The sequence below is a fragment of the Plectropomus leopardus genome, chromosome 4, assembly GCF_026936395.1.
Source record: "Plectropomus leopardus strain MGB_pleo_1.0 chromosome 4, ASM2693639v1, whole genome shotgun sequence".
In the NCBI taxonomy this organism is placed as follows: domain Eukaryota; kingdom Metazoa; phylum Chordata; class Actinopteri; order Perciformes; family Serranidae; genus Plectropomus; species Plectropomus leopardus.
The window spans coordinates 20,681,453-20,709,392 of record NC_142179.1 but is presented as its reverse complement, the minus strand read 5'-3'; the positions used below and the strand labels follow the sequence as shown (position 1 = coordinate 20,709,392).

The window sequence follows — 27,940 nt, the reverse complement described above, 5'->3', positions numbered from 1 at the left end:
GATTATTATTTTATCACTTTGTAATTAGCAGGGCCATCAGGATGGACGGCGCCTTGGAGGCAGCACTTCCTGCACAGACAGCCCTGCCTGCAGGATAGCGCGGCTGCTCTCGCTCCATCCATCCATCAGTTGTATGTGTCGTTAGCTCCGCAGCTAGCCGCAGCTCAGCAGGCCCAGCGGCCGGCCGGCGCATCCACAGCTTCCAGCCATGGCGTTGGTTACTCTGCAGCGGTCCCCGACCCCGAGCGCCGCATCCACCGCCAGCACAGCCACCACGACCGCAGGGGAGGTCAGTTTGGTCTCGGGTGAACGAAAAACGGTGGTCCGGTGTGGTGAGGTGTAGAGGCGGAGGACGGGGGTAGATGTTGCCGGAGAAAGGCCCGCTGATTGAAGCTAAATTAGCACCGTTAGTTATCGTGTTATGCTAGCTAGGTCTGAAGCTAACGGTAGCAGGCTAACGTCTTCGTTACTGATAACCAGATATTGCTGGCCACTGCATTTGCAAATACGGCTTGTGGATTTGTTAGTTTTTAATTTAATTAAATTATAAAAAAAAATATCTTCAGACGTCTTTCATTTCCCGTTTATTTTACCGCGCCGGTTGAGTTTGACAAGTGCCTTATGAATGATAAAAGCTGTAGCTAACGTTAGCTGGTTATGATGTGACTGACATTGAAATTAACGTGTTTTTCATCAACATTATAATCGTTTTTAACACAGCTTGTCTGGCACACCACCAGCATCACATTAAAAGGGTAGCCACGGCGCTGCTATAGTCCAAGCACTGCTAAATTTATATCATTTTGCTGATACAAAATCTGATATTTTTATCTTTTAGACTGGTGGCTGGATTTAGCTCTTATTACCAGACAACACATTACGGACAGGCAGTCAAACACTCTGAATATTTATTTCAGTTTCCAGTGTCCTGTTAGTCCTTCCAGTAAGTATAGGGAAGTGTGTGATTTCCAGTCATGTTAACAGTCATATAGGTAAAAAGACCTACCTATATGTTTTGCTTATAGTTCTTCATCGCAGTCTAGTCACAGTTTAAAGTGTTATTTTTCTGGGCTTTCATAGCAAAAACCAGTGATTGTCCATGCCTCAAAACTATAATAATTTTAAAGATAACTTCGTTTGCTACTTTCAAGCACAGATATTTTCCTGGCCTTCACTGCCAGAGGAGGGCGCTATCCTCCAGCTGTAAACAGAAAAGCTCACCTTAGCCTGCTCTGCATGACCAGATCAGAGGAAACATACATGACATCTATAACTGGGGTTATTTATACAGCCATTGATGTTTGGGCTGGAGATGGCAATTCTGCTTTTCAGAGCTTGTTCAAAGCTGCACAAAGGTCATATGTTGCTGCTACTTATTGCAAATAGATTGCTCCTTATAATGGAGTTAGTGTTGGTTTGACTGGGTTTCGTCCCTCCGTGTCTCTCTGGATGGTTGCTGTAGTCCAGCAGCAGTGGTGAGGTGTGACAGATAAAGCTGGCAGGAAGCTGTTGCAGCTATGATGTCATCTACTCGCGAGGGGTGGGTGGGGTGGTGGAGTACTACTGAAGGAGAGGGAGGTAAACAGATTTAATAGATGCTGGCATGAGGCAGTTAATGTGTGAGATTATTTCACCTAATGCACAATAATGGAAAGTTAGTCATGCAGTGTGAAATGCTCCTCTTTCAAAGTCATTTTCTCACATTGAAAGGTACTCATTTTTCTGCATGCCATAGCATTTCTCTTTTTCCCTGCAGAGTGTACTTGACTCGATGCAGCTGTACATCTGTGGCTATAGACTTTCCTTGACAGTGGCAAGTGCCAGTTTCCTGTTCCTAAATGACTGAGTCTACTTTTGTTTAAAAGCACTCATGAATTTTGACTCATAAACTGCTAATTTTGTGGTTTGTTTATTTATTTTTTTTTTAAAATTGTCACCTCTTTATAATTTAAACACCAAAATTAATTATAGTAAATCCTAATTGTGATTAATCAGATATGGTTTGGGGTCTCTAAAGTCTGTATCTGCTATATTTTCTGTACTAAGCCACCAGACAAAGCAAATCACTTAACATTCTCCTGCATTCTCCATCCTCCCTCATCCTCCCTAACGCTTATTCTGGCAATATGCCCTAAATTATATTAAATGTATTGTGTTCTCTTCAGGCAAAAAAACAGGTTTGTGACCAACCTAAAGTAATGCAAGTAATTTCTTGTCGTGTAATTTGTAGTGGACTGTGTTTTCCTCTAGGCAGCAATACCTACTAGTTTTAATATGTTCACCTCTTATGATAAGGTGTTTTCCAGTTCTGTCTGCGCCCTCTGGGTCTTGCGAGCTCCTCCAGGTGGTGTGGATGCTATTCAATGCATATATGTAATGCACACCTGCATTTGCAGTGAATGTACTGGTATTTGCTCACAGCACTGAGTTTGACAGCCATGTAAGACAAGATTGATTTCGATTAGAGTGTCCTGCCAGATTTAGTTTTTCTGCTTCCCTTGATGCTAAAATCAAACTATAGTCTTCTGTGTCTAAAATCCCTACTGAGAAAAAAACATTAGTCTTCACTTTATTTTCAACACATAGAGCAGTTCACTTTTTCTAAAGGTTGGGGAACAGGTGAACATTGGAGGTTTTATATTGCTGTAAAATCACAACTGTCATACAGATTATTCAATCACAAGAGTGGCAGCTTGTGCCATTAAAAGTACACAAACATTAAAATTTAGCATTCATATTTTTGGCATCTTACTGGTACGCGTTCTTGTAATTTTTTTTACCAAAGATTATGACTGGTAAAATATAGTGAAGTACATAGCTTCTTTTTTTAATTATTTAAGGCTCAAAATGTTTGTTGATAATGTTAAAATGGCTTCAATGTGGTATTAATTTTTCTCTTATCTGTATTGCAGGATTTTGGGAGTGAAGATGAACGGCGAATAAATCAGAGGTAAGTTTACTCTAGAGTTTAGTTTGGCCCTTCTGTTGCATGGTACGTAGCAAAGCAGGACGAATTTTATACGCAGGTGTTGTTGACTGATTGGCTGCATCTGCCTTTGAGTCATTTGGTGAAATCTGGAGTGGCGGCAGACTAGCTGGCATCAACAAATGAGGACAACTAAGCGTCAGTGTTATAAAACACCTGTCTGTCTGTCTTGTTGGCAGAGTCATCAATCCCCCAAGAGCCAACTGTGAAACCGTGTTTTTCTCAGTAGTGTCTCTAGTAATATGTTGACAGATGTGCCTGTATTTCTTTTACCAGCTCTTCATTGACAAACTTGTTCTTGAATTGTGCATAATCAGTTGAGTCACTTGGATTTTCCACAACTTTTTTAATTTAGAATGACTGGACTGCATGGGATTCATTTTGCTCAGAGTAAAAACACCAATTTTTTGCTTATTATCAACAGTGGAAAAAAGCACATCCGCACACTCAAATCCATGCACAATCATGTTTACCATGCAAGCTTTTGGTCAGAGACCTTCTTCAAGGCATGTTATGACTCATTATTATGGCTTCAAAAGTGAACATTTGCAGTTTTCTATCACCCTTCAGTCAAATCAACAAATTAAATGATTTGTCTCCCAGCAAATGATGAAATGTTGCACTATACTGGGCCTGTTAACTGTAAAAAAAAAATAATGGACGCAGCTACTGTGACATCACCCACTGGTTTGTAGACTTTTGTTTTGAAGCCTTGAATTACAGCCATTGCCATCTTAGGTTTTTTGGAGCCAGATGTGACCATATTTTGGCGAAAGGCTGGGGCTGTGTAAGGCTATTCAAAGAGGGCTTTGACACGCTATTTGACCCCATGGGTTATCACACATGCACCATGTACCCGAAGCTGCGATGTCGGAGGGTTACATCAGACGCTAGAAATAAAGGGATGGTGTCCACTCAGGTGCTCTGTGGCCACGCTCTTTTTTAGACTCCTGGGGTGTGCTCGGTCTGACAGAGCTTTTTGGGTACACTTGAATAGATGGTGGCTCGATGTAAGAGAGCTTTTCATGTTTGTTTTTGATCCTTTATTGAGGCTGTTTTCACCTATTGCAGAATTGCAACTTTCACCCATATTTTAAAAAATATATTCCAACCAAAGACTGACGGCTGAGGCCTCAGTGAAACGAGTCAGTTTTTCCCATATTCTATGATAGTGCACCAGCTATTGAGCTTTCAGAAACTTCAGACCAGGTTTTACCGTGCATGCGTTGTACCCCAGTGAAAAGACGCTGTGTCTTCTCCCTTTTCAACCTCTTTGGTGCTGTGGAGAAGCTAAGGGTGGATCTGACCGAGAAGCAGAGGACAATATCGGCAGACAGCCTGTCACTCAAAGCGGCCAGCCCTTAAATTTGCATTGGTTTAAGCCTTATCAAAATATAAACGGGTGAGTTATATAGACCTCTCACCCCCCCTTACAGTTGTCATGAAGGGGGAAATTAGCTAAAGGGATAAAAGGTTGTTGTTTTTTTCCCCCAGGCTGTAAACATGTTTATTTCTGCTGTAAAGTTTGGCATTTTTTTTATGAGGGTCTGTGACGATTGCCTGACTTCCAGAGCCAGCCTCAAGCGGTCATTCAAAGAACTGCAGTTTTTGGCACTGCGATGTTGGCTTCATTTTTCAACACGGAGGTTGCTGCATGGCTGTGGCCCGTGGGTTTAGACTTTGAAGACAGGAATTTTAGTGAAAAGAATTTGTAGAACAGCGTCAGAGTATTTGCACAGTGAACCCTTTTCATCCTTCAAGTTCTGGCAAAAGGCAGCTATGGTTCTACTAGTGAAGGCATATTGTGGATAAAATAAGTCAGAAAATGTTCTTTCACCTCTGCCAGCTGCGTTAAAGTATGTAACTTAGCATGACTATCCAGTCAGTGCATTAAAGCTCTTGAGGTTGCAATCAATGATTTTTCAGTCAGACATTTTTATATTGATATTTTAAGTGTTCCTGATTGTAAGATTCATATTAAATTTTTTTAAAAAAAAAGTTTTTTTAAAGGAACCGCTTGGCTCCAGTAACATGCAGATTTTGCATTTGATGATGGACAATAGGCACAGCCCCAGTATGTATAGTTTTGTTATCTTTGGATAAGAAATTGTTGATTTATACATTTTGACAGAATGACTCAGTCATGCTAAAACCTGATGAAGTCAGTTTTATTTAAAAAGCTGTATCAGAGTCTCTGGGGAAGTTACAGAGTTATAAAATCTTTTTAAGACAGCAGTATAAATGTACATTTGGGGCAGTAATATGATGTTCACATATGTAAATGTTATTTTAATTTAATGCTTACTAAAACGTTTCTCAGGATATTAACTTACAAAAAGTCAGTATAATGCATAGACCGACAGAGATACAGAGTTTTGGATGAAGAAGCACCCAGACTCATGCTTCTGTATTATGCATCTGTTCAACAGGTGTCTGACTGTTAATACTGAATGTTCTGGTCTTAAATATTCAGCTTTGGAAACATTCATTCCTGAAACGTATCTAAACTGTTCAGCATGAATTAGATTTTTGTAACCCGACTGCAATGAGTTTGTTTTCTCATTTAATATCAGATCAGATAAATGCAATAGCTTTTGTAACAGCATGCATGTTTTTTCAGCCCACATAATATGTATTGGTTCGTCAACATGGTAGCAATGCTGTGAAAGTAGGTCTTAATGTGTCATTCATTTTTGACAGTATTTTTTTTTTCATTTGCTTTTTGAGATTTGTGATTTTTCACATTTTAATTTCTCAGAACTTCACTTGATAATTGCAAACTGGAGGAATTTTTGAAGAAGCACTTATGACCCTAAGATAAGCGAATGCGTCACTCTACGGGCTCAGTTTCTCTTCCGTTATATAACTGCTTTTGCAATACCCCAAAGCAATACATGTGTGTAAGAAAGATCCATGCATGATGCGAGTCCTGTCTTGACTCTCCGCTTGCTTCGGGGTTTGGTGAGCTGCATTATACAATTAAAATGCCAGTAAATTCCTGTTTCATAACATTATGGCATATTAAGCTGTCTTTTATTTGACAGACATATTTCTCTTTAGATCACGGTGTACTGATCTAGTGCACTCGATACATAGCTACATCTGTTGATGGACAGCCATACGACTGCCAAGAGGGAGTATTTGCGCTTTCTGTTCCCGATTGACCTTGATAACGATGACAAGCCCAAGGGGTTGATGGAGGCCGACATAAACATCGTGCAGGTGTCGATGGCACTGAACCAAGGAATGATTTAATCTTACCACCTTGTACACAGCAGAGTTGGGCAAGAGGCTCAACTAGACAAAAATGTGTGTTTATGTGTGTAGATATGGGGTTCAGTGTTTGGAATGAGGAGGAGGGATTCAGCGCGGAGGGTCAAACGAAGGATCTGCAGATTATTAGCTCCGCAGAAATGTGAAGTCTATTTAAACGCACTGCAACATGGGGCACCTGGTGGTTCAGTTTGTGGGGTGGGCGCCCCATGTGCAGAGGCGGTGTCCTCACTGCAGCAGTGTGGGTTCGATTTCAGCGTCAGCCCTTTGCTTCATGTCGTCCCCTCTCTCTCCCACTTTCACACTTGAGCTGTCCTGTCTGCATAAAGGCAAAAAAGCCTGAAAAAAAAATCTTAAAAAAAAAAAAAAAAAACTTCACTGCAACACTTCCTCGCTCAAATAGCTTGCCGGTCGAGACTGGAAGTCATTTTTAATGCTTTGAAAACTGGAGCAACATCACCTTTCTTGTAGACACCTTTTACAAGTAATTGAATCTTGGAATCCTTAGCAAATGGCTGCAAAGAAAAATTTATAAAAAATTTTAAAAAATGGGAAAAAGGCAATGAGCAACTTGGTATGTTCCACAAAATGCAAGAAATTTGTAGATTTAAATAATAATTTTCAAAAAAGCTAGGGAAAGATGTCTAGGGAAAAAAGAGAAAAAAAGCTAGGGAAACACAATATTTTTAATTACCATAAATTCATATTTAAAATTATGTTACATAATTGTAATTTCAGGTAAGTACTTTCTACTAATTTCTTGTTATTTTTTGGGTTATTTCTTCTTTTCTTGCTCATTGCCTTCCCATGTTTTTGAATGAAATCAAGCCAATATGCTCAGGTTTCCAGGGTTTATAATGTGTCATAACACTCACTCGGGATTTAAATGTAGAATATGGGTGAATAAAAGAGACATAGGCAGTCAAACTATAGCAGAAGCACCATCTCTGTGTCTTTTGTGTAGGTGATTTTTTTCCTCAGTGACATGATGATGTCATTTTTTCCCAGCACAGGCCCTCCGTGTCCCCATTGACACCTGAGGAGGTTTGTTCCTTCCTCTCTCTCGCTCTCTCTCACTGCCCTCTTTCAGTGGTGTAAATGAGAGAATGGCTGCATTATGCAACTGGCAGCCCCAAGAGGAGGCTTTTTCTCCTCACTGTGTTGCTGGTGTGTGTGCAAAACACTCCAAAACTACGACTAAAACAGTGCGGTAACTGCCTCTGTGTAGCCTCTTTTGCTGTGAGTCTTCGGTGTAATCCAGCACACCTCTCACATACCGAAACACCTGGCAATTCAGAGCGGTGGCTTAAATGACACCTGCTCGTGTTTTGCCCCATCAGTGTCCATCTGGCTACTGCTGCAGCAACAATCTATACCTTACCTCACATGACATCAGTCCTGCTTCTAAAGCTTGACCTCTTATGCAGAGGAAGTTTCCTTCTACATGCACCTGACACACTGAGCTGTCCAAGTTTCCACCTGACTGAACCCACGTCAGCTTGTAGAGTACAGTGTCTGCCAGTGACCGAGTGTTGTCCTATTGTTGAGAAGAATAGGAGAGCTATCTTGTTATCCGTGTCGCAGAGCTATTGTTAACGTCTGTCAGCAAATCCTACCAGATTAAGGGAGTCGTGCCACTTCATTGTGCGTGCGTGGAGGTTTGAATGCTGAGTGAGAGAGGGAAAGTGAGAAAGAAGGTTATAGCCTATATAAGCTTTCAACCCACTAACAGAGGCTAAACTGTGGGCTCTTGCATGATTGTATTTCATTTCAGTTCTGCATTTTCCTTTCCTCCCATGCATCTAAAGAAGAGTTGTTGCAGATCCAGTTTCACATCAGACTCTGGGCTGATCAGTAATATTTAGCTAAATATTATTGATCCTGATCAGTCAAAAAAATGCAGCGATCAGCCCAGAGTCTCATATGATCCTTTTTTTATGTAACACAGGTATTTAATTTAATGTATAAAATCACAGAGCACACCGTTCTTCCACTCTCCTCCACTCTGCTGTCAGTCTCTTCCCTCTATGTACTCTGAGCCCCGCTTGCCATAAAGCACCATAAACAAAAATGCACTATCGGACTGTTTATTACCAGTATTTACCAAAGTTATGAGCACTCGTTTCATTATAACTCAGTGACAGCCTTGTGTTTTGCCTTCAGTTATGGCGCATGGTGTTTCTCCGCCTTGCTTAGAGGAGAGAGGAGAGCAGTGCAGAGCTTTAACAGCGTCACTTGCCACTGCATGTACAATTAAAGCCAACATGGCTTAAGTATTAAAGAAGCATAATCCGCCCAAAGATAAAAAAAAAAAAAAAACACTTAAAAGAATACAGTACATTCAGGTAACTCAGACTGGAGAATGCTCTCTTAAAGGGACAGAGGACATTCACAGAGACATTTACTTGAGACAGTGAGGAGGCCAAAAAGATTAAAGGGAGGGTTTGTCATTTTATAATTTCTTTGGTAAAATAAATAAGTAAATTAATTACTAACACTAATAAGCTAATGCATTGCAGAGGTATTCGTTTATTCACATTGCAAAGCATAGGCTACACCATGGTTTACTTGTAATAACTTTAAAGAAGCCTACTTAAAGTGTGCACTGAGCAGCTGTATTTAGGAAGTTAAAAGTATTGAATCGGGACTGGGTATCTGTAGATACTTAATATTAAATGACTTGGATCAGGATAGAGGGCAAAAAAATGTGATCGGGACATCCTTTTAACCTATCATTGTACTCTCTAATAATCCAATACATTGCAGTTTGTCTGTGGTACATCTGAGTGAGTGACAGCCAGCGCTGGCCACTTGAAAGACAGAGACAAGATAATCCCTCCTTTATAAGCCTGAGTATAATGAGATCTGGGAGTTTTGGGACATTGCCAGCTCTCACTGCCCTTTCCACCAATGCTTGGCCCATGTGTTAAGCTCCCTGGAGGCACTACCTTGGAGTCTGTTGACCCTTAAGGTGGCATGCACATGGAGACATCCCCTCAGGAAGTTTTGGCCAAAATTCTTCAGTCTGCTTTTTTTAGTCCTTCTCCAATTGAACTTGTGGTCTTGCTTTCCCCCTGGAAGACAGAGAGAGAAAACAGCACTCTCAGTGGGTTTTGGAGAGACGGTTTTTGTTGGACAGCAACACAAGATGCTGGAAGTGGACATGTTTTGCATCGGCTAAAGAGGAAATCTGTTGTTCACTTTGTACTAAGTCAGACCTGATGGATGAGGAAAGTAAAGGATCACGGAGTTCAAGCTGAAGGAAGGGGAAATCCATCTCTTGAATTTTGCTGGACTCATTGTTCCCTGTCACCTGCTGACCTTTTGCTCATGTGTTTGTTGAGAAACAAAAAAGTATGTGAGTGACTTTGTGTCTCTTTAAAAATGTACAGCTTTTAACCATGAATGAAAGAGTGAAATTTAGTCTTCTGTCTCATGGATGCGAATGAGTAACCTGCAGTATTCTGTAAAAGAGTGACACAGACAGAACAGACTGAAGGCACAGTTGTGTGTGCCGGAGGCAGCGGGTGGAGACTGCAGTACGTCCCTCCAGGAGTCTGACTCGCACTCAAACACACACAGACTCTCGGCTGAGGGAGGAGGACGAATCAGAGGGAGTGGCATCAGGACAGACAGCACTTCTTCACTGAGCAGCACAGATGAGTGCAGCCTGTCACTCAGTCTGTCACTCAAACGCGGCAGACCAAGACCTGATACAGTCGTCCTTCTTCTTCTGCACTTTGCTCCTTTGCTGTTTCTGGATGCAGATGAAGAGGAGGTAGCTCCTGGCAGAAAGGCCTGGGTTTCTTATCAGTCTGCAGGATGCATCTGGTTGTAGCGCCCATTCAGGAGGCCGTGATGAAGATGATACCATATTTTGTGGAGAACGCTGTGCTAACCCAGAGTGAGATAAACCGCATGTGAGTTATGTTTTCTCTTCTGAAATGGGGTTTAAACTCTAAGAATAAGGTCTCTCACTGATGTAATTTGAGCTCAAACACCTGACTAAAGTTTGGACTACCTGCTCAGAGGTTATGTTTTTGGAAACATATTGGAAACAAATTTTAAATCATGGGCTGTCATTTTGTTGTATTTTTTAATTAGTTCAGTGTAAGAGTTTAAATGTTGGCTGGGTTATTTTGCATCAGATACTATGGTGTCATTTGAGGCCAGAGCACTGAATCAATCGCTGAATATGTCAGGCTGATATGAGACAGTGGACGTCAATCAAAAAAAGTCAGCATGCACTGGTAGCTGAGATTTAGTGTTAGTATTTATCCCTGTAATAGTTCATCTTTGCCTTTCTGTCAGTAAAGGAGGTAAAGTTACTGTAGGTTGTAATTGTTTGGAAGTGAAGCTGTCTCGGAGGCTTTTCTATCATCGTCTTTGTTTGCTTTGATACCAGATGTATTTTTAGCTCTAGTGTTTGTGGAGAAGCTGATAGCAGGGCGCCGCAGGGCAAGAGACAGTAGAGCTGAGGCTGTTTAATTAGGACGTCTGAGTACGGCCTGTAAAGCAGTGGGACAGCACTTGATTTACACATATAGACAAGTCTCAGTTTTAGAGTGCACCTTTAAAGGGAAGTTATCAGGTATCACAGGCTAACTGAAGGGCTTAAAGTCGGGTCACTAGTTGAAATAGGACAATTGAGCAGCAGGGATTTTTGTACACAGGACTGTGTAGTTATGAAGCTGTAGCCCTCTTTTTGCTCTTGCCACCTTTGCCTCATATTATCCATCATTCTCTGACAGTGGACCTTCATGACGGCCTCATAAATCTCAAACGGAGAGCATAGACTGAAACAGAAATCCACCAAAGTGAGACAAAAGCTCTTGTTGAGAAGTGTCCGCCTCCGTGCTTTGTCACTTGTGGAACTTTTTGTCTGTGGTACTGGGGGTGGAGGGAATTTATTGTGAGGTGCACAAAACGAAGTCCATTGTTCCCACAAAATCATCTGTTTGGCCTCGGCCGGCTCCTCTGTATGTGGGTTTTGAAAGTCTGATCAGAGAGAGCTGAGGGAGGGAACAGTTTCAGAGCTGGATGTACAAATGTGTTACTGAAAGTTTCAGGACTTTTATTAATGCTGTTTACACTAAAGGTTGTTGGTCAGTGGGTTGTTTGTTTGAAGATGTAGGGGATGTATTCATATAAAAAGATTAAAAGTTTTTGGGGTGCCTGGTGTGTCAGTGGATAGAGCGGCCCATATATAGAGGTTGTATCCTCGCCACAGCGGTTCGATTCCAGCCTCGACCCTCTGCTACATGTCGCCTTCTCTCTCTCCCCCTTATTAAAGGCAAAAAAAAGTTTCACATTTTTTGAGGTAATGCACCAGCGTAGATTATGATGTTTAAACCTTTTGTTCTCATTGTAGATACTTCTATCCTGGGTGTCTGCTTGAACACGTTTACATGCTTTACTGTTCAAAAAGCACTTTATTTTCCTCATACTGTCTGTGCTGGATCACCTGTATTCACCCTCTGACTGAGATACTCCGTTTTAGCGCCTGTTTCATCACACCCCCCCTCTTGATGTAGCCCAGTCTGCTCTGATTGGTCAGCATTTTGCAGGTCTTTCACCTCTGTGCTTTCGGAGCAGTGGTGAAGGGCAGCTTGTGGCAAACTGTCATGCAATGGCTATGGAGAGCTGTGGCAACCAGTCCAAGCTGGGACCATTTGATTCCATGGCATGAATCATTAGCTGTAAATTGCGGCCGAAGAATACCGATAAACATTGTCCTCTGACTTCTGTGGCATGTTAACTTATGTTACAAAGAATTTCTTCCCACCTGAAACACATGAACACACATGAAAATGTCATTTTTGCGGTAAGCTGTACTATGCTGCTGCTTGGTGTGTTTTTGATATTACAGAGAATTTTGCAGGTGCCCCAACTGATCAAATGGTAGAGCAAGGACCCCATGTACGAAGGGTGTGTCCTTACCATAGCTGCTCAGGTTCTGTTTCAACCTACGACCCTCTGCTACATGTTCTCCCGTGACAGAAAAAAAGAAAAGCATAATAGGTCCCCTTTAAGATAATACAAATAATCATCTTTTTCCTGCTTTATAATAATACAGCATATATTAGGCTGATACCAGTCATGCTCTTCAAAGCTGAGGTTAGCTAATACAGTACAGTTACATTGGTTTCCTAATATCTGTATTTAGAAACAGGTCTATTTTTAGTTCCTGTTAGAATTTTGTTTTGTTCCCGTCCCCCTTCAGTTCTGTACTTTCCTAATGTTGCACTGGTTTGCCAGACTGCACAATCTGAATACATGGTGCATGTGCTCCACCCTGCTGCCAGGTAGACGAATGAATGTGCTCACATTGTTTTTCAGTGAAATGGTGATGATCAAATTCAGCCGAGAGGAAACACCTCACTTCTTTCTTTATTGCAGTTCCCTTCTTATGTCATCTGTTGACAGCTCCAAAGCCTAACCTGGAAAACTCTTTTACAAGCAGGCAGGTGCGGACTGGTAATTGCTGCTTTTCGGCAATTGTGAAAGTTAATACTCACAAGCGACTGCAGTCAGGTCAGTTATTTAGATTTGTGTTGCATTAAACCAAGCCAGCAGAGACCTGACAAGTCAAATCTGAGTGCAGCCCATGCAGCAGAAAAAAGACAGATAAGCATTCAAAGCTTGATTCATGGCTGCTGCAGACCTGAGGTCTGTGTCTGTAACGTGGCAGCTGGGCTTTTCCACTCAGCTGTTGAGGTAATTCACCGGCTGCAGGCAGCCATGATTTATGCTCATCTCACTGGCTGAGTCTACTGAGCTGAACGGCCCTGTTGAAACTGAATATTTCATTTGTCTTGTGTCCCACCTCTCAGCCTCGCTGTCCAACAAACAAGCTGGAACGATTGTGCTGAGCTGTTTCTCTGCGGCGTGGTGTCTGATGTACAGTGTCTATGTTTCAATGCTTTTAACTCTTGTCTCCCATTTGTTTTGCAGCCTGAGTGAGAGCTTCTTCATGGTGAAGGGTGCTGCTCTCTTCCTGCAGCAGGGGAGCAGTCACCAGGGTCAGAAAGCACATCCTCACCACAAACATGCAGGTGAGAACTACAAAAAGCACGTCGTTAACTACATAATTAACTCAAACGGTAGCTTTGAGCAGACTTCTCATTCAGGTTATGTAGTGCACTGGTGTGATGAGTTGCATTCCTTAACACCACAGCAGATTTTGGTAGCTGAGGTGAGAAGGATGGCGGCTGCTTCGTTGATAAGCATGTTCCAGACGTTTAGCTTAGGCAGATTAGTGTTTAAATCCAGCGCATGGTTGCACTGTGAGCAAAACTTCTGTTGACGATTAAAGGAGGTACTTATTGTTTGCATTACATCTTGTGTCCTCTGGTTTTTTTTACACTGACCTAACTTAACTGTGTAAAGGGTAAATAAGGTAAATGTCAGTGACTACTCTTAATCCTCAATGACTTTATAGCTTATCTAACTATAATGGGAGTCTCTGTCTGTCTGTATGTATGTCTTGACAACCGTTCATCAGCTTCATAGTTGGGGGGTGTATTGCTGAGGACCAAATGAAGTGCAGTGCCAAGTGTGAGATCTACAGGACATATTAGCAGTGCTTTATGTACACTGTAGTTTATTAAGAGGGGACCACTATTAACTGTCGCACAATCGAACAGCATGCTGGGTACAGCTCACTCTGCATTGCTCCACCATACATTCAATAACAGATGAAGAAAAAGAGACTGGAGACTCAGAGTTGTTGCATTGTAGCAAACTCAAGCATTTGACGATCCACAGTGTATTTTTCGGAATTAACGCTTTAGTTCCCGGAAATAGCCTGGTCGCAAAAAGCTAGCTATTAGCAAATGACATAATTTTTTTAATCAAATTGAGTTTTATGGTGAAAGTGTTACCATCATATAAATGAATATCACAGGAATGCAACAGTATTGATAATTGGTAGATGGCCTTGCACATTTATTTTTAATGTAATAAAAATTCCTTGCACTGTTCAAAATGTAAGTGTTTTGGTTGGTGGTTGTTTTAGTGTAATGGGCAGTTGGAAGCTGATGTCTACAGCAGCTTTTGCTTTACTTAATGTTGCCAACTTTAACCTGGTGATTACCTTTACCTGTATAGAAAATGAACAGATATGTAAAGCCCTGTTTGTATTATTGATTGAAGGCTGAGATCACATGACAAGTTGGATTGAACAGTAAACTGGTGGGTGTCTTTAATCACAGGCTGTCATTTGAAAGCCGCATTTACTGTTTTAAAGACATAAGGCTGACCTGACAGGTCACTGGCATGATGGGAAATCAGCACCAGCCAAAAGCCAAAAATGCTGCCAAGTCATTTGGCATGTCATGGCGTGGTTGGCAGCTGTATCCATTCTAACAGCCACTTTGTCAGGTATCCCACATTTTAGCTGGTTCCCAAAAACATTTGGCCGGGCAAATAGTTGTATCATTTCCCAGCAACCGTGGCCCTGAGTAAAAAAGATGGTGACTTTTAGTGCTTGATAAAGATACTGGTATCCTACCATCAGTGACTTAAAGAGGATTCAGATATCATCTGGCCCCATAAGCCAGTTTTATGGAAACAGACATGACACTGCAGAGCTTAGAAATACAAAAAAACCCCCCAAAAAAACCCATCTGTGAAGCCAAACTTAATGTGTGCTGACCAGAGCTTTAACATTTATGACATTGTGTGTTATAAAGAGGAGACTTGGTTTGTGGATGAATCTGAATGTCATGTTTTACAGACAAGTGAGCTGTTTAACTATGATCATTGATTGCCCATTAATATAGACTAAACTGTTATCGGGTAGTTATGCTTATCTCTAGGTGGAGAGTCAGCGGTGTCAATCAAGGTTATCAGTTGAACTGGTTTGAACCTCTCACATCAACACAGACACATGATACATCATTCTCTGCAGATATATTTATGTTTCTGTGTGTTGCTTTCGAATCTCGCAGCTGTTGTTATTCAGAGCAGATGCCTACCTGGCTGCCATAGACCTAAGTGAACTAAGGCCACAAACTCACTCGAGTTTTTACGGTTTTACACTAACATGATTTTTACCTGATTTTTTCTGCCAGCACCTATGGACAATAAACTTAAAGTTTTCATTGCACTCATCAAATAATGGCAAAATATGTTTTAGCAGGACAGCATATTCAAACAAGCATTATGGTACCTTGATAATGGGCATATTGTTTTTGAATTATATTTCATCAGTTCGTGTACAGAGCTTGAATTTCGCTCCAAGCAATTATAGAGGAGAATAAAAATCATGTGCTGAGTTTCAGCTATTTAAAGGTCCAGTATGTAGGATGTACTGGCAGAAAGGGTATACAAAAACACTAATTTTTGGATGTGAAATGGCTGTATTCAGTGTTTTTTTTTACTGATTTAAATCACTGCATCCTCATGTTTTGGCGAGGAGACCTCTGTCGATAATTTGGCTCCTGGTAAAAACTTCTGATCATCTTGAGAAAAAAGGTAAACACATAACAGCAGGTGCCAGGCTAGCAGCCCGTCACCGACAAGCCAAACTGCATCGGACAAACACTTTTTAACAGTTTCAATCACCAGGTCTATTGATCTGGAGAAGTAAAAACTTCCAGAACAATAAACACTGAAGGAATTCTAACTGGAAGAAATTTCAGCTAGTTGCAGTCTGTAATCCTCACTGCTGTACGCCACTAAAATTCCCTAAATCCTACACACTGGACCTTTACCTAGTAAATGGTACCACAAACTTTTGTTGTCAGCCACTTCGAAGCCATCAATGAGGCAGGAAATGATTCGCATATACTTGTTAACGTTATCCACATTGATAGAACTGATCCACAGCATCATTTAATGTTTTTTTTTCTCAGAACATCTAATGTATGTTTCATCATTTACATGAAAATGATGACTTATGCTACAAGAATAACTTTACTCTCTAAATTCAGAAGTAGTGGTGAGGTAGTTATTGAACTTCTGAAAGATTTATGTATCAGCCATTGAATTTTGTTTTCATATGTTTCATTAATTTGACTTAACATATAGTACAAAAATATATTCTCCAAACCTTGACCAAGATGCATTGTGTTAAGACAGTGACACGGAGAGGAAGTGATCATTGACACGTGGGGAAGCTAATGCAATGCTGCTCTAAGCATGTTTTCAGTGTGATGTTACTGGAGACATGCGACTGTGATATAAGACACAAAGAGTACATGACCAAGCAGAGAGTCGGGCACTTTCTGTTTCTTGGCAGTCAACAGCTGTTAGTAAAACCAGTCAGGATGACGTGATTTGTCTACCTGTTTTGACATATTTCAACATAGTTGGCTCTCCATCAGCAGCTACTTTGCATTGCCATTGGTCCACCTCCACGCCCTGTTTTATTATCCAGCTTCACTGACACGTATGGCATCAGATCTGGCACAGCGAGCACTGAGGAATGTAAAATGAACAAAGACAAGCCTTTTAATTGTGGTTTTGTGGCTAACAAATTTGCTCATAAAAAGTTGTCAATTCGTATCTCTTCAAAGAACGCACATCAGCTGGTTTAAAAACACATTATTGTCACAAGGAGTAAGGCTTTAGTGTTAAACACTAGGGTGCGGTGTGACTTTAGCACCTCCGCTAGACCACAGCAACAGATCTTCATTATATAAGCTCATTGTGTCCCCAGAATGCATCTTGTTTTCATTAATATCACTGTTGTCAAGTGCTTTATTTCAAGTCAAAATGTATCTGTGTGTATGTATGATGCAGATTTACTGACAACCATATGGCCTCTGCTTGTCGATCGATCTTCTGCAGGTGACTTACCTCAACACTTGCAGGTGATGATAAACATTCTTCGCTCGGAGGACAGAATCAAACTGGTGAGAAACAACATAAGTATATACATGCAACAAAATATGCAAACACACACACACATACACACAAGCATGTAACTAACAACTTGGCACAGCAAACCCTCCAGAATGCATTTTATTGTGCACTTACTACGCTTATTTGTTCACTGTAATTATTAGCTCATGAGAGCAGGTTTGAACACACTCAGGAGAGTATTACCTAATATTTCCTCTGTGTGTGTGTGTGTGTGTGTGTGTGTGTGTATGTGTGTGTGTGTGTGTGTGTGTGTGTGTGTGTGTGTGTGTGTGTGTGTGTGTGTGTGTGTGTGTGTGTGTGTGTTATGTCACTTTATGTTTACCGGCTCTGTGTTCCTTTACATCCTGGGGACTCGGTTACCCTATGACATCAAATTTGTACTTCAGGTTTTTTTTTTTTTTGCACATCCAGCTGTGGCACTTTGTTAGGCACACAACAAGAGCACCACTGCATTGAACATTTTCTCTTCTCTAGGCGTTGGTTGTTGTGTACCCTCAGAATTTTAAACTCTTATGTAATTGGGGCATCAAAAACACAAACCTGCCACGCTACATTTCTTGTTTCATGTTTTAGGTGTGAAACTACTGACTGATGTTGTCTTGTATTTAACATACTTGAGGGGAAAGTTCAGCGTAATCTTTTCCTCGTACCTGTAGTACTATTTATCTGTCTAGATTGTTTCGATGTAAGTTGCCAAGTTTTGTCAGTATTGGCCGACGGCCGTAGAGATGTCTGCCTTCTCCTCAGTATAATGGAACTAGATGGCACTTGGCTTGTGGTGCTCAAAACACCAAAAAATAACATTGAAAAATTCAACTGCGATGTCTCTTTCCAGAAAGATTATCAAGAAAATCTACAGACCTTGTTATGAGCAATTTCATGTAGAAACTATTTTCTTTCTACTAAACCTCACCTGACCACATTAAAGTGCAGAAGGAAGCTTGCATCTACTTGTGGACTAGAGGCTCGAGTTTGTGACAACGCGAGATGTCAACTTTAATGCCGTCATCCTCTGCTGAGGAGTGACGTTAGTTAGCTCTCGCAGTAGATACGTACCTCTACGCATGGTGATACAGTTGGCAGGTGTAGTTCGGTAAGAAAATAGTTCTTACATGAAACCGCTCCAAAACAAGGTCTGTGGATTACCCTGAGCAAACGGATCATGATTTCTGGAAAGAAACATTGCAGTTGAATTCTCCAAATGTATTTGTTGGTTCTTCGAGCACCGATATCTGAGTGTCATCCACTTGTTACATTATATTGGAGAGAAGGCAAACATCTCTACCGCCGATATCTCACTCTGAACCAAAACCACTCACACCAAAACAATCTAGACTGATAAAAAGCTCTAGAGGTAAGAGGAAAATTACTAAATTTTCATGTTGGGTGAGCTGTCTTAAAATAAAGCAATTTTGTGCCAAAAGTAATTACATTTCAGAAAAGGTCTTCCTTAAACACCAAAGTTAACATAGTTTGCCATCAGGTACTACTACAAAAACAGGAAACAGGACTCTTTCTTACTCTTAGCCAAAGAGCTCTGGCTGTGAGTTTGAAGTAAATTGTCTGTATTCTGTCCAGGCGGTGCGGCTGGAGAGTGCGTGGTCAGATCGTGTGCGGTACATGGTGGTGGTATACACCAATGGGCGACAAGACACAGAGGAGAACATCCTACTGGGAATTGACTTTACAAGCAAAGACTGGTAAGAGAGTGTGTGTTTTATGATCACTGCTTGCCTGACAGAAAAAACAGCCATCTGTTGAAAGCTACCAGAGTCCCATTTATGAATTGGTATTTTTATTTGCTTTGTGTTACGAGTGTTACTATGAACAAATCTGTACTCATGAATGTAAGCAACACTCCCCCACAGATTTCAGCCTTGAACTGGACCTGCTATAAATTAACTGTTCAATTTGAAAGTGTCACAGTTTTTTGTTTTCTTTTACCAAATGAGAAAGTGAGAACATTTTCGCTCGTGTCCAGTTAATCTCAAGTGATTTATTCTCTGCTCAAGACTGTTTACTGCACCTTTAAAACAAGCATATAAATTTAGCCCTGCCTTTTCTTGTTTGCCCAAGAGTTGTTTAGATATGCAGATATCCATTGAGTAATCTTAGCAATCGCAGCAACAGAGAGTTTTAACGTGGAAAAACACATTTATTTTAATCGACTTTTCACATGCATCTCGTCACTTGTTTTTGGATTCGTCCAGTGTTTCATTTTCGCTCCTTCTTTTCAGCAAAAGCTGTTCGATCGGCATGGTGCTACCTCTGTGGAGCGACACAAAGATCCATCTTGATGGAGATGGGTGAGTCCTCTCTGCTGGTGTGACCCCTGCTGATCAGCTGCAGCATTTAACCCAGTGATGTTTCTCTTTGTGCCCAACGCGGCAGCTACACCAGGACACTCGGGATGATACACACATAGCTACACTGTGCTCAGGGGAACAACCATCTGTTTTTTTTGCTCCTCAGGGGCTTCACTGTGAACACAGCAAGTCGGACTCATGTCTTCAAACCCGTGTCAGTGCAGGCTATGTGGTGAGTAATGAACAACCGACAGAGCCACCGTGGCTGTCTAAAAAAAAATGTGCTTTCATGACACATCACAATAAATCTCCTGATAAACACTGGTGCGACTCTGCTGCAGTGAGAGGCCGGTTGAGGCAATGCTGATTCACTCTGCCACCTGCTGACATGAAGGTGCATGTGCAGAGAATTGCATAGGCCCTTAAACAGATTGTTAGTATTATACTACTTACACTAACATACTGTTAGTATTATACTTATACGTCTCACAAAATTAGACTTTTACTTTCATCATCTACATCTATGACCTTTATCTTTCCAAACAAATACAATCTAGGTCAGCCCTGCAGGTGATGCACAAGGCATGCGAGGTGTCACGCAGGTATAACTACTTCCCTGGAGGCATGGCTCTCACCTGGATGGGCTACTACGAGAGCTGCATAGCTTCAGACCAGAGCTGCATCAACGAGTGGAACGCCATGAAAGACTTGGAGACAACACGGCCAGACTCACCCACCATGTTCGTTGACAAGTCAGTAAACACAAAATTAAATTGAATTATTTTGTTAAGAATGAAACTAACCACGTCTTCGCCTGCTTTTGAAATAGCGTGACATTTCAGGGATGACAGGAGTTGTGTGAGTGCTGAGATTTTAATGAGACTTTATCTTTGGTAGACCTTCAGAGAGAGAGAGGACAGAGTGCCTTATTAAAGCCAAACTCAGAAGCATTATGACGTGCCAGGACCTCGAGAACGTCACCTGCAAACAGGTAAATATGCAGTCATAGTAGAACACACACACTTTACATTTTTTCGTGGTTTTATTTACAGTGGCTGCATTTACATTTCAATCTGAAGATGGAGACACAACTCAGTTTTCTAACTCGTTTTCAAACCTTTTACTTTTATGAAAGTTACTGTGCTAATATTGTTACAACGCTAGAATTTAACATTTTGAAACAATAATATAATAAAACACAAATAAACAAAGAAAACAATGCATAATATATGTAATACCTAGTTTGGTACCACAGCAAAAAGAAAATTAGGTCACAGATACACAGAATATAATAAACTGAACACATATAGCAACACATTTATTGTAATTTTAATAGTAATTACAATTATCTTTACTATTCGTAAATGCTTCCCGACTTAAATCTGTTTTTATAGCTTCGGTACCTGCAGTACTATTGAATGTGTGATTAAGGAGGGATGTGAGTGATCACTCTACTACTAGATTAAATATAGCTACACTCGCTCGTCGGTATCAGAAATACTAGTCGGTTAAACTTTTATTGAATTTATCATTATTTAATGTGTTTGTGTTCACGTGATGAAAATTCTGTTGTAATAATCAGCCATGTTTCCTAAATAATTATTGAAGGAATTTTGATTTATATAAATGTCATTGAACTTTTTAATTGAGTCATTGTCATTTAAAATATGAAAAAATAACTAATGATTTCCAAAGGCTCTTATAATATAAGTCATATTTTTTCAGACAATTTCTAACCTCATAGGTTATTTGTGCTCAATTTTGACTGTTTTCTGAGTCTTTTTGCACTTTTAGACTAGTCAACTAGTCTAAGTTTAAATTTCCAGTCAAACGTCAGTGAAATTAGTTGTCAGGGACATCCATGGACATTGTATTGTTTTAAACATGTGTTGCAAAAGTATTTTTGACAGCCATACTCTGTAGATGTCCCCTGTAAAAAAAAACCATAATAGTTTATATTAAAAGGAATCGTATTTGTACTATTGTATATTATAAAATAGCATATGAATATAATAAAGTATCACCTGTCAGTGTTATTCTATATTTAAAAACGTTTTACCCACCTAATCCCTGGCGCTGTTGTTTTTCAGTCTTCTTTTGATAGTTACATAATATTTGTATAGTTTTTAGGGAAAGAATTCAAAGTAAATGTATCCCAGTGATTGTGATGAAATGCCTAAATAATACAAAATGACCCTCCACACATAAATCAACATTTTCCTGTCAGATCCGTACAGAGTTGGAACAACACATGAACTGTAACCTGAAGGAGTACAAAGAGTTCATCGACAACGAGATGCTGCTGATCCTTGGCCAGATGGACAAAGCCACGCTCATCTTTGACCACGTCTACCTGGTGGGACAATCAATACCGTCTCTTACATTGACCAAAGTATTTGTTACATCTGTTCTTTCCTGTAAATGACTGAGAGAAAACTCCCTTTCTTTTCATCCCAGAGGAAGTCTGCTTCCATGTGAAATGATTGTTTTTGGAGAAAGAAAAATCTTACAAAGACTTGAAAATGTACTCTGTCTAAACATTATTTTCCTCCATTTGTTTGTAGGGATCCGAATGGAATGCGTCTAATTTGGAGGAACTGCAAGAGTCTGGGTGATTTATTTTATAATATGAAGGAACTAAGATAACCACACACAGAAAAAAATATATTTTCATTATGATTTGATCAAGAAAGAATGTTGTTGATGAGTTAACATTATCTTTCTTCCCCAGGGTGGGCTACATCCTCAACGTTACCAGGGAGATAGACAACTTCTTTCCAGGCACATTCAGTTATCACAACATTCGCGTCTACGATGAAGACGCCACTGACCTGCTGGCTCACTGGAATGAGACGTACAATTTTATTGTTAAAGCAAAGTGAGTGGAAATGAAACGGAAAACATGTTGCTCATATATCACGTTAAAAAGATAGTGTCACAGGAGAATTGTGATTATTTCTCTGACTGAGTGGATGGCTCCAGTATTTTCTCACATTTCACTAGTCTTTAATTTAATACATTTTTTGTAGTATGCTGTAACTTTGTCAGAGTTAATTAGCAAACTTATATCTTGTGGACACATTTTAACTGTCTTTATTGTTCATTTTATTTTTTACCTTTGAGGCAGTGGTTGGCAATATATATATATATATATGTACATTAACTCAGGGTCCACTTATGAGCTTTTTCTGAAGCTTTCAACCTCATGACCCCCACTCTTCATGTATTGTAAAATCACTCGGTACCATGTGGCTGAAGCTCTTTACTTGGGTCACTTTATAACATCTGAATTTTTACCAAGACCACTAAACAAGTTATTATATATACAGCATATATCCTTTTTCTTATCCAGGAAAAGAATTACTTAGATGAAAATCTCTTTTATAAGAGTGACATGGCCAAGAGGGCAGCATTGAGATTGTTACAACAACAATAAACACAAGCATAGAAGTACAACTGTCACACGTAACAAATGTCCAAGCACAACATCCAATTAAAATGCATTACAAAAAAAAAGTCATGTTCTTGAACGTAGCACACAAATACATCAATGATTAGTTGTCAATTAAAGTTGAGGTACTATGACTGGTTTAAAAACACTGCAACTGTGGCTCCAATCCAACTTTTTGGAAGAGAAGTGCAGATCAGGAGGAAAATATTTGTTGAAACTGAAGTAGACAACAATAAATTGTGAACAAGTGCTCATGGCTACGTGAGGAGCACAAGCAGGTCTCCACAGCATTTACGTTGGACACTGAGTTGAGTGGAAGAGTTTGTCTGCCACTCTTTGTACAATGTGGCTGTGGCTGACAACAATCAACAATAAATAAAATAATCTGCTGTTTAGGAGTAAGCCTGCCTCCTGTGTAAACTGTCCGTAGCTGAATAGGGTAGGCTTGTGCGACCGGATTTTGTTGTGGGTGATGTTGGTAGTCCTTGACTTTGGTACTTAGGTTTGATATAAAAAGTACACTGGTCTTGCAAAAGTTATTTGGTGTATCCTGAATTAACATGTATTTTGTCAAACTACATCTTTCTGATATTTTTTTTAATTTGCCTCCATAGAAAGAACCACTCCAAGTGTCTAGTTCACTGCAAGATGGGTGTTAGTCGGTCTGCCTCCACCGTCATTGCTTACGCCATGAAGGAGTTCGGCTGGTCGCTAGAGAAGGCTTACAACTTTGTCAAGCAAAAGAGGAGCATCACACGACCCAACGCAGGTTTCATGAGGCAGCTGGCCGAGTACGAGGGCATCCTGGACGCTAGGTACGGCTCCTTGTGTGTGTGTACAGTGTTACTCTCTAGTTGTCTTCTCTCAGTGAACCTGTTTTTTGACTTCTGCTCTTCTGCTGCACTCTTCATTTGCATATTTGCAGTAAACAGCGTCACAACAAGCTGTGGCATCCAGATGGAGACTGTGAGATGACGGAGGGGCAGCAGGGGTTTGGTCAGTGTTGTGGAGGGGAGGAGGGAGGCCACCTGACTCCAGAGCCAGGGATGTCTCCCTGCTGTGAGGAGGCACTGGCTGATAAGGGGGCTGCATGTCCCTCCCCTCGCAGGGCTGTTGCACTGGAGATTGACCCTGCCTATAACAATTACTATTTCCGCCGGCTCTCAGACTCAGCGCTGGACAGTGAACCATCAACGCCTGTGCGTGGCCCTCCCCTCCTCGGCATGGAAAAGGTCTTTATAGAGATTGAGGATGTGGAGCGAGACGCTCTGCTGGATGACGAGGCCTTTGATGGCCGCGAAGGCCTGCCGCTCCCCCACTTCGGGCCTACAGGAGAGGGGACCGCTGCCCAGACAAGCTCTCGGGGCCCTGAGCCCCTGGAGGAGCTGCGTCTGAGGCTGGAGTTCAGCACAGTGGAGGAGGAGGATGAGGAAGAGGTGCAAAAGGAGGAGGCAGAGATGGAGGTGCTCATGCAACCAGATGATGGAGGGGGTGGGGAAGGAGGGGGAGGAGAAGAAACACAAGATGTGGAGGTAGAAGGGGATGCAGAGGGTAATGGGATGGACCTGGCAACCCTAAATGAAAACTCCAACAATAACAACCACATGAGCGCTCCACAAAAACTCACTGTAAGTTTGAGTTATATGGTTAACCTACATTTATGATGAAAATGCTGTTATTGATTTTGTGAATCTTGTTTGACATTTTTTTCTTTCTTCTCTTTATTTAGGAAAAAGCTTCCTCCCTCCCTCCTCCAGGTGATGCTACCACACTGTTCTGGAGGGATTCTAAGTCCAAGCTGAAAGAAAACTCTCCACCCCTTGTTTCTAAGCTTTGCCTTAACCCCAGTCCTCCTGCAGTCCCAAGTGCTTCATTCCCACTGTCCCATTCCTCTTCTGGAGGCCTCACGTCTTCAGTGGGACTGCTGCGCCCCTGTGGCCCTCTGTGTGACTGTGCCAACTGTGCTGCGTCCCCGCCCACAGCTCTACTTGACAAAGACAAGCAGCCAGGAGACTCACTGCATTTACCAGGGCTGAAGGACGATGATGACTTGTTGGAAGTAGAGGCTGAGAGTCAGAAAAGTAAATCTGCAGCTGCCTCTGAGGCTCTCCCCAAGCTGATGAGAATGGAGTTGGAGGAAGAGAAGCTTGCAGTGGCTTGCCACATTGGCCAACAACAGGAGACGCTGTTGCAGCTGCAGAAGTCTGGGCTGGTCCGCCGGCGCGCAGAGAGACTAGAAAGACTTTCAGGTTTATCCGAGGAGAACTTGCTCTCTCTGAAGCCTTTGCACGCATGCCAAAGCTCCAAAAACAGCCCTTTTCACACTGAGGAGGAACAGGAGTTCTCCGGCTTCCCTAAATCTTCTACACCATGCCAAGTGCGGTTAGATCCACTGGTGGTGCCACTGACCAATGAAGCCTTGTTGGGGGTGGTGGGGTCTGGGCTGCTCACACCCACCTCCTCGCCCCATGGCTCCACCCTGACACGCAGCTCCAGCAGCGACAGTCTGCGCAGCGTGAGAGGGAAACCTGGCCTCGTGCGTCAGAGGGCGCAGGAGATCGAGACCCGCATGCGCCTGGCAGGCCTAACGGTGCCCTCGAGGCTGAAGCGGTCCAACTCGCTGGCCAAGTTGGGCAGCCTCAACTTCTCCTCGGAGGACCTGTGTTCCGCCTGCTCCTCAGACGCAGGAACACTACTGCTCCTCTCACTGTCCCCTGAGCCAGACCCCGGCCTGGAGTGGGACTCCTCCACCACCTCTCCTCTGCCCCGGCCCTGCAAGGACACTCCAGAGAGAGCACTACCAGGTGAGCCCAGAAGCTGACACATCAAGTGGAGGTCATAAACACTCCACCCATCCCCTCATCTGTCACCCTACAGGGCTGGAGAGTCGAGTCAAAGAAAACTAATCAAAACAAAAAAAACAATGCCAACTGTTGTTAGGAGGAGTGTACGCTCTCCTTTGCCACATTGTTTCTCAAACTGCTGTACACAGTGATGAAAGTCATATTGCTGTATCTGACAAGTGTGTAAAGCCATCAGTTCACCTCTAACTTGGTTTGATTCACAGACAAACAAGTGCCTTACCTATGAGACCAGAGGCACAGAGCTGTGTGTTAGACTGCAGGATGAGACAGTATTCTATAACCTTTAACTTCACAGCTGTTAGTACCTGATATGTACCAAATTATGGTATCCATTGGCACTTAGATTATTTTTACTGGTACAAAGTGGTAGCCTACATTGATGAACTTCCCGCAGTGGAGCTCCACAGAAAGCAAAGTGTTAATAAATGTAGAGTTGTTTACCGCACAGTTTATGTTTTAGATGCTAGAGGGTTGTAAAATTAATGGTTACCTCATGTTGCATTCACAGAGCTCTTTCTCAGATGAACACCGGGCTAGAGTTTAATTCAGTTCATTTGCTGATGTCGACTTAAAGTGAGAAAATCAGTTTCGAGGTGTCTGTTTATGCATTAATGCGTGACTTTATGTGTGTGTGAGTGAGTGAATGGGATCAGAGTGACAAGAGAAGGTTGTGACTTTGTTTTGCCAGAGGCATGCTCACTGTTTTCAACAAACACAACAGAAACATTTCTGCGTTTGTTGTTCCTTTGCACTGCTTTTTTTTATTGAGTGAATACTGGTACGCAAGCAAGCTATCTTCCAAAATAACATCAGAGTAATGTTATTGACCTCATCATTCCCTACAATGTTCGTGGGAGAGCAGAGTGAGGAGTCACGCTGCATGGCTTAAAGTCATAATACAGACGCGTAGTGTGACAGAAACTGAGGATTTATGGCTGTCAAAACATATAATGTGTGTAAGGCTAATGTTATCTGAACATTTTGACAATATATGAACATAAAACATTTTCATCCAAAACCTTCTTTACCTTAAATCAGCTCGTCCTTGAGGGTTGCCAACATTTTAAACTCATTTGTGCTTTTTTAAAATGTGAAAGACCAAAGTTCTTTGGCTGTCTCGATAAAATTGGAAACACCATTGAAGCTGTACAAAATATGTGAACCATAAATGTCAATCAATCATGTGCGTATTTAAATGCTGTCACATCTTTTTTGCACCTTTTGGGAGGAACGAAAGAGACTCTGCGAAGTCATCGGGCTCATAGCTGTTCAGCTTTTATGCTCAAATCATAGGTGAGCTTTCAAAAGCTTTTGTCACACTGACTCGACAACGATCACAATAGGTTACTTCACAGTTTTGTAACCATTTTCTTTTTATATTTAAGTATGCAGTAACTTTTGTACTGTACATTGCTGTAGTTTGAATGCATATTGCACTTTTTATGTTGGTCAAAATAATGTACTGTACGTGTTAATTATGGAAATAAACATTTCTTTTACATAATACAACACGGATCTGCGTTACTTTCTTGTGCACAAATTATTCCAAAAGTACACTGAACAAAAATGTCATTTTTTCCAGGTTTAAGTTCAAGCTCCAAGACTTTTTTATGCACTCAATAGATATATTTTTCCCAAATTTTGGTTGCAAATTTCTTTTATGTTTAACGCAACATGAGCAGTTTGATCACACAACACAATGCCAAAGATGTTGCAAGTTTTCAGCCGACTACAGGAGATTCCACCCGAGCATGTAAAAGCTTAATGTTCATTTCACTACCGTAAGCCGTCTCCAATTACGTTTCTGTGAATTTGGCAGTACATTCAAGTGTCCTCATAGCTGCAGACCACGTGTAACCATACCCGATCAGGACCTCCACATCCAGCGTCTTCACCTGCAAGATTGTCCGAGGCCAGCCAACCGAACAGCTGGTGCGAAAGTTAGTTTGCACAACTGAGGAATTTCTGCAGAAACTGTCTGAGGGAAGTTTATCTGCATTTTCATCATCCTCCCCAGGATCTTGACCTGACTGCAGTTTGTTATCATAACCCACTTGTGCCTTTGTGAGACCGGTTGGATGTACTGCCAAATTCGAGGAAACAACAAGTCTTGTCAGGCGAGTTTATTATCATGGTAAAGAAGTGCTCAGTAATGTGGCTTTTAACAAATTTGCAACCAAATTTTAAGAGA

General features: G+C 41.4%; 1 protein-coding gene across 2 annotated transcripts; it reads left to right on the top strand.

Moving 5' to 3' along the window:
- Positions 1-28: 28 nt before the first annotated feature.
- Positions 29-27,258, top strand: LOC121944763 (protein phosphatase Slingshot homolog 1). Of its 2 annotated transcripts, XM_042488653.2 has the most exons (15): positions 29-289; positions 2,913-2,950; positions 13,214-13,314; positions 17,054-17,118; positions 18,707-18,828; positions 19,366-19,434; positions 19,601-19,666; positions 19,992-20,186; positions 20,332-20,425; positions 21,662-21,790; positions 21,999-22,045; positions 22,166-22,312; positions 23,500-23,700; positions 23,811-24,513; positions 24,615-27,258. In XM_042488653.2, the coding sequence occupies exons 1-15, from the start codon at positions 209-211 to the stop codon at positions 25,704-25,706; spliced, it is 3,150 nt and encodes a 1,049-aa protein (XP_042344587.1). In that variant the 5' UTR covers positions 29-208; the 3' UTR covers positions 25,707-27,258. The 2 variants fall into 2 exon arrangements, with proteins under 2 accessions (XP_042344587.1, XP_087932923.1); XM_088076797.1 differs by lacking the exons at positions 29-289; positions 2,913-2,950 and adding an exon at positions 9,138-10,179.
- Positions 27,259-27,940: the final 682 nt, after the last annotated feature.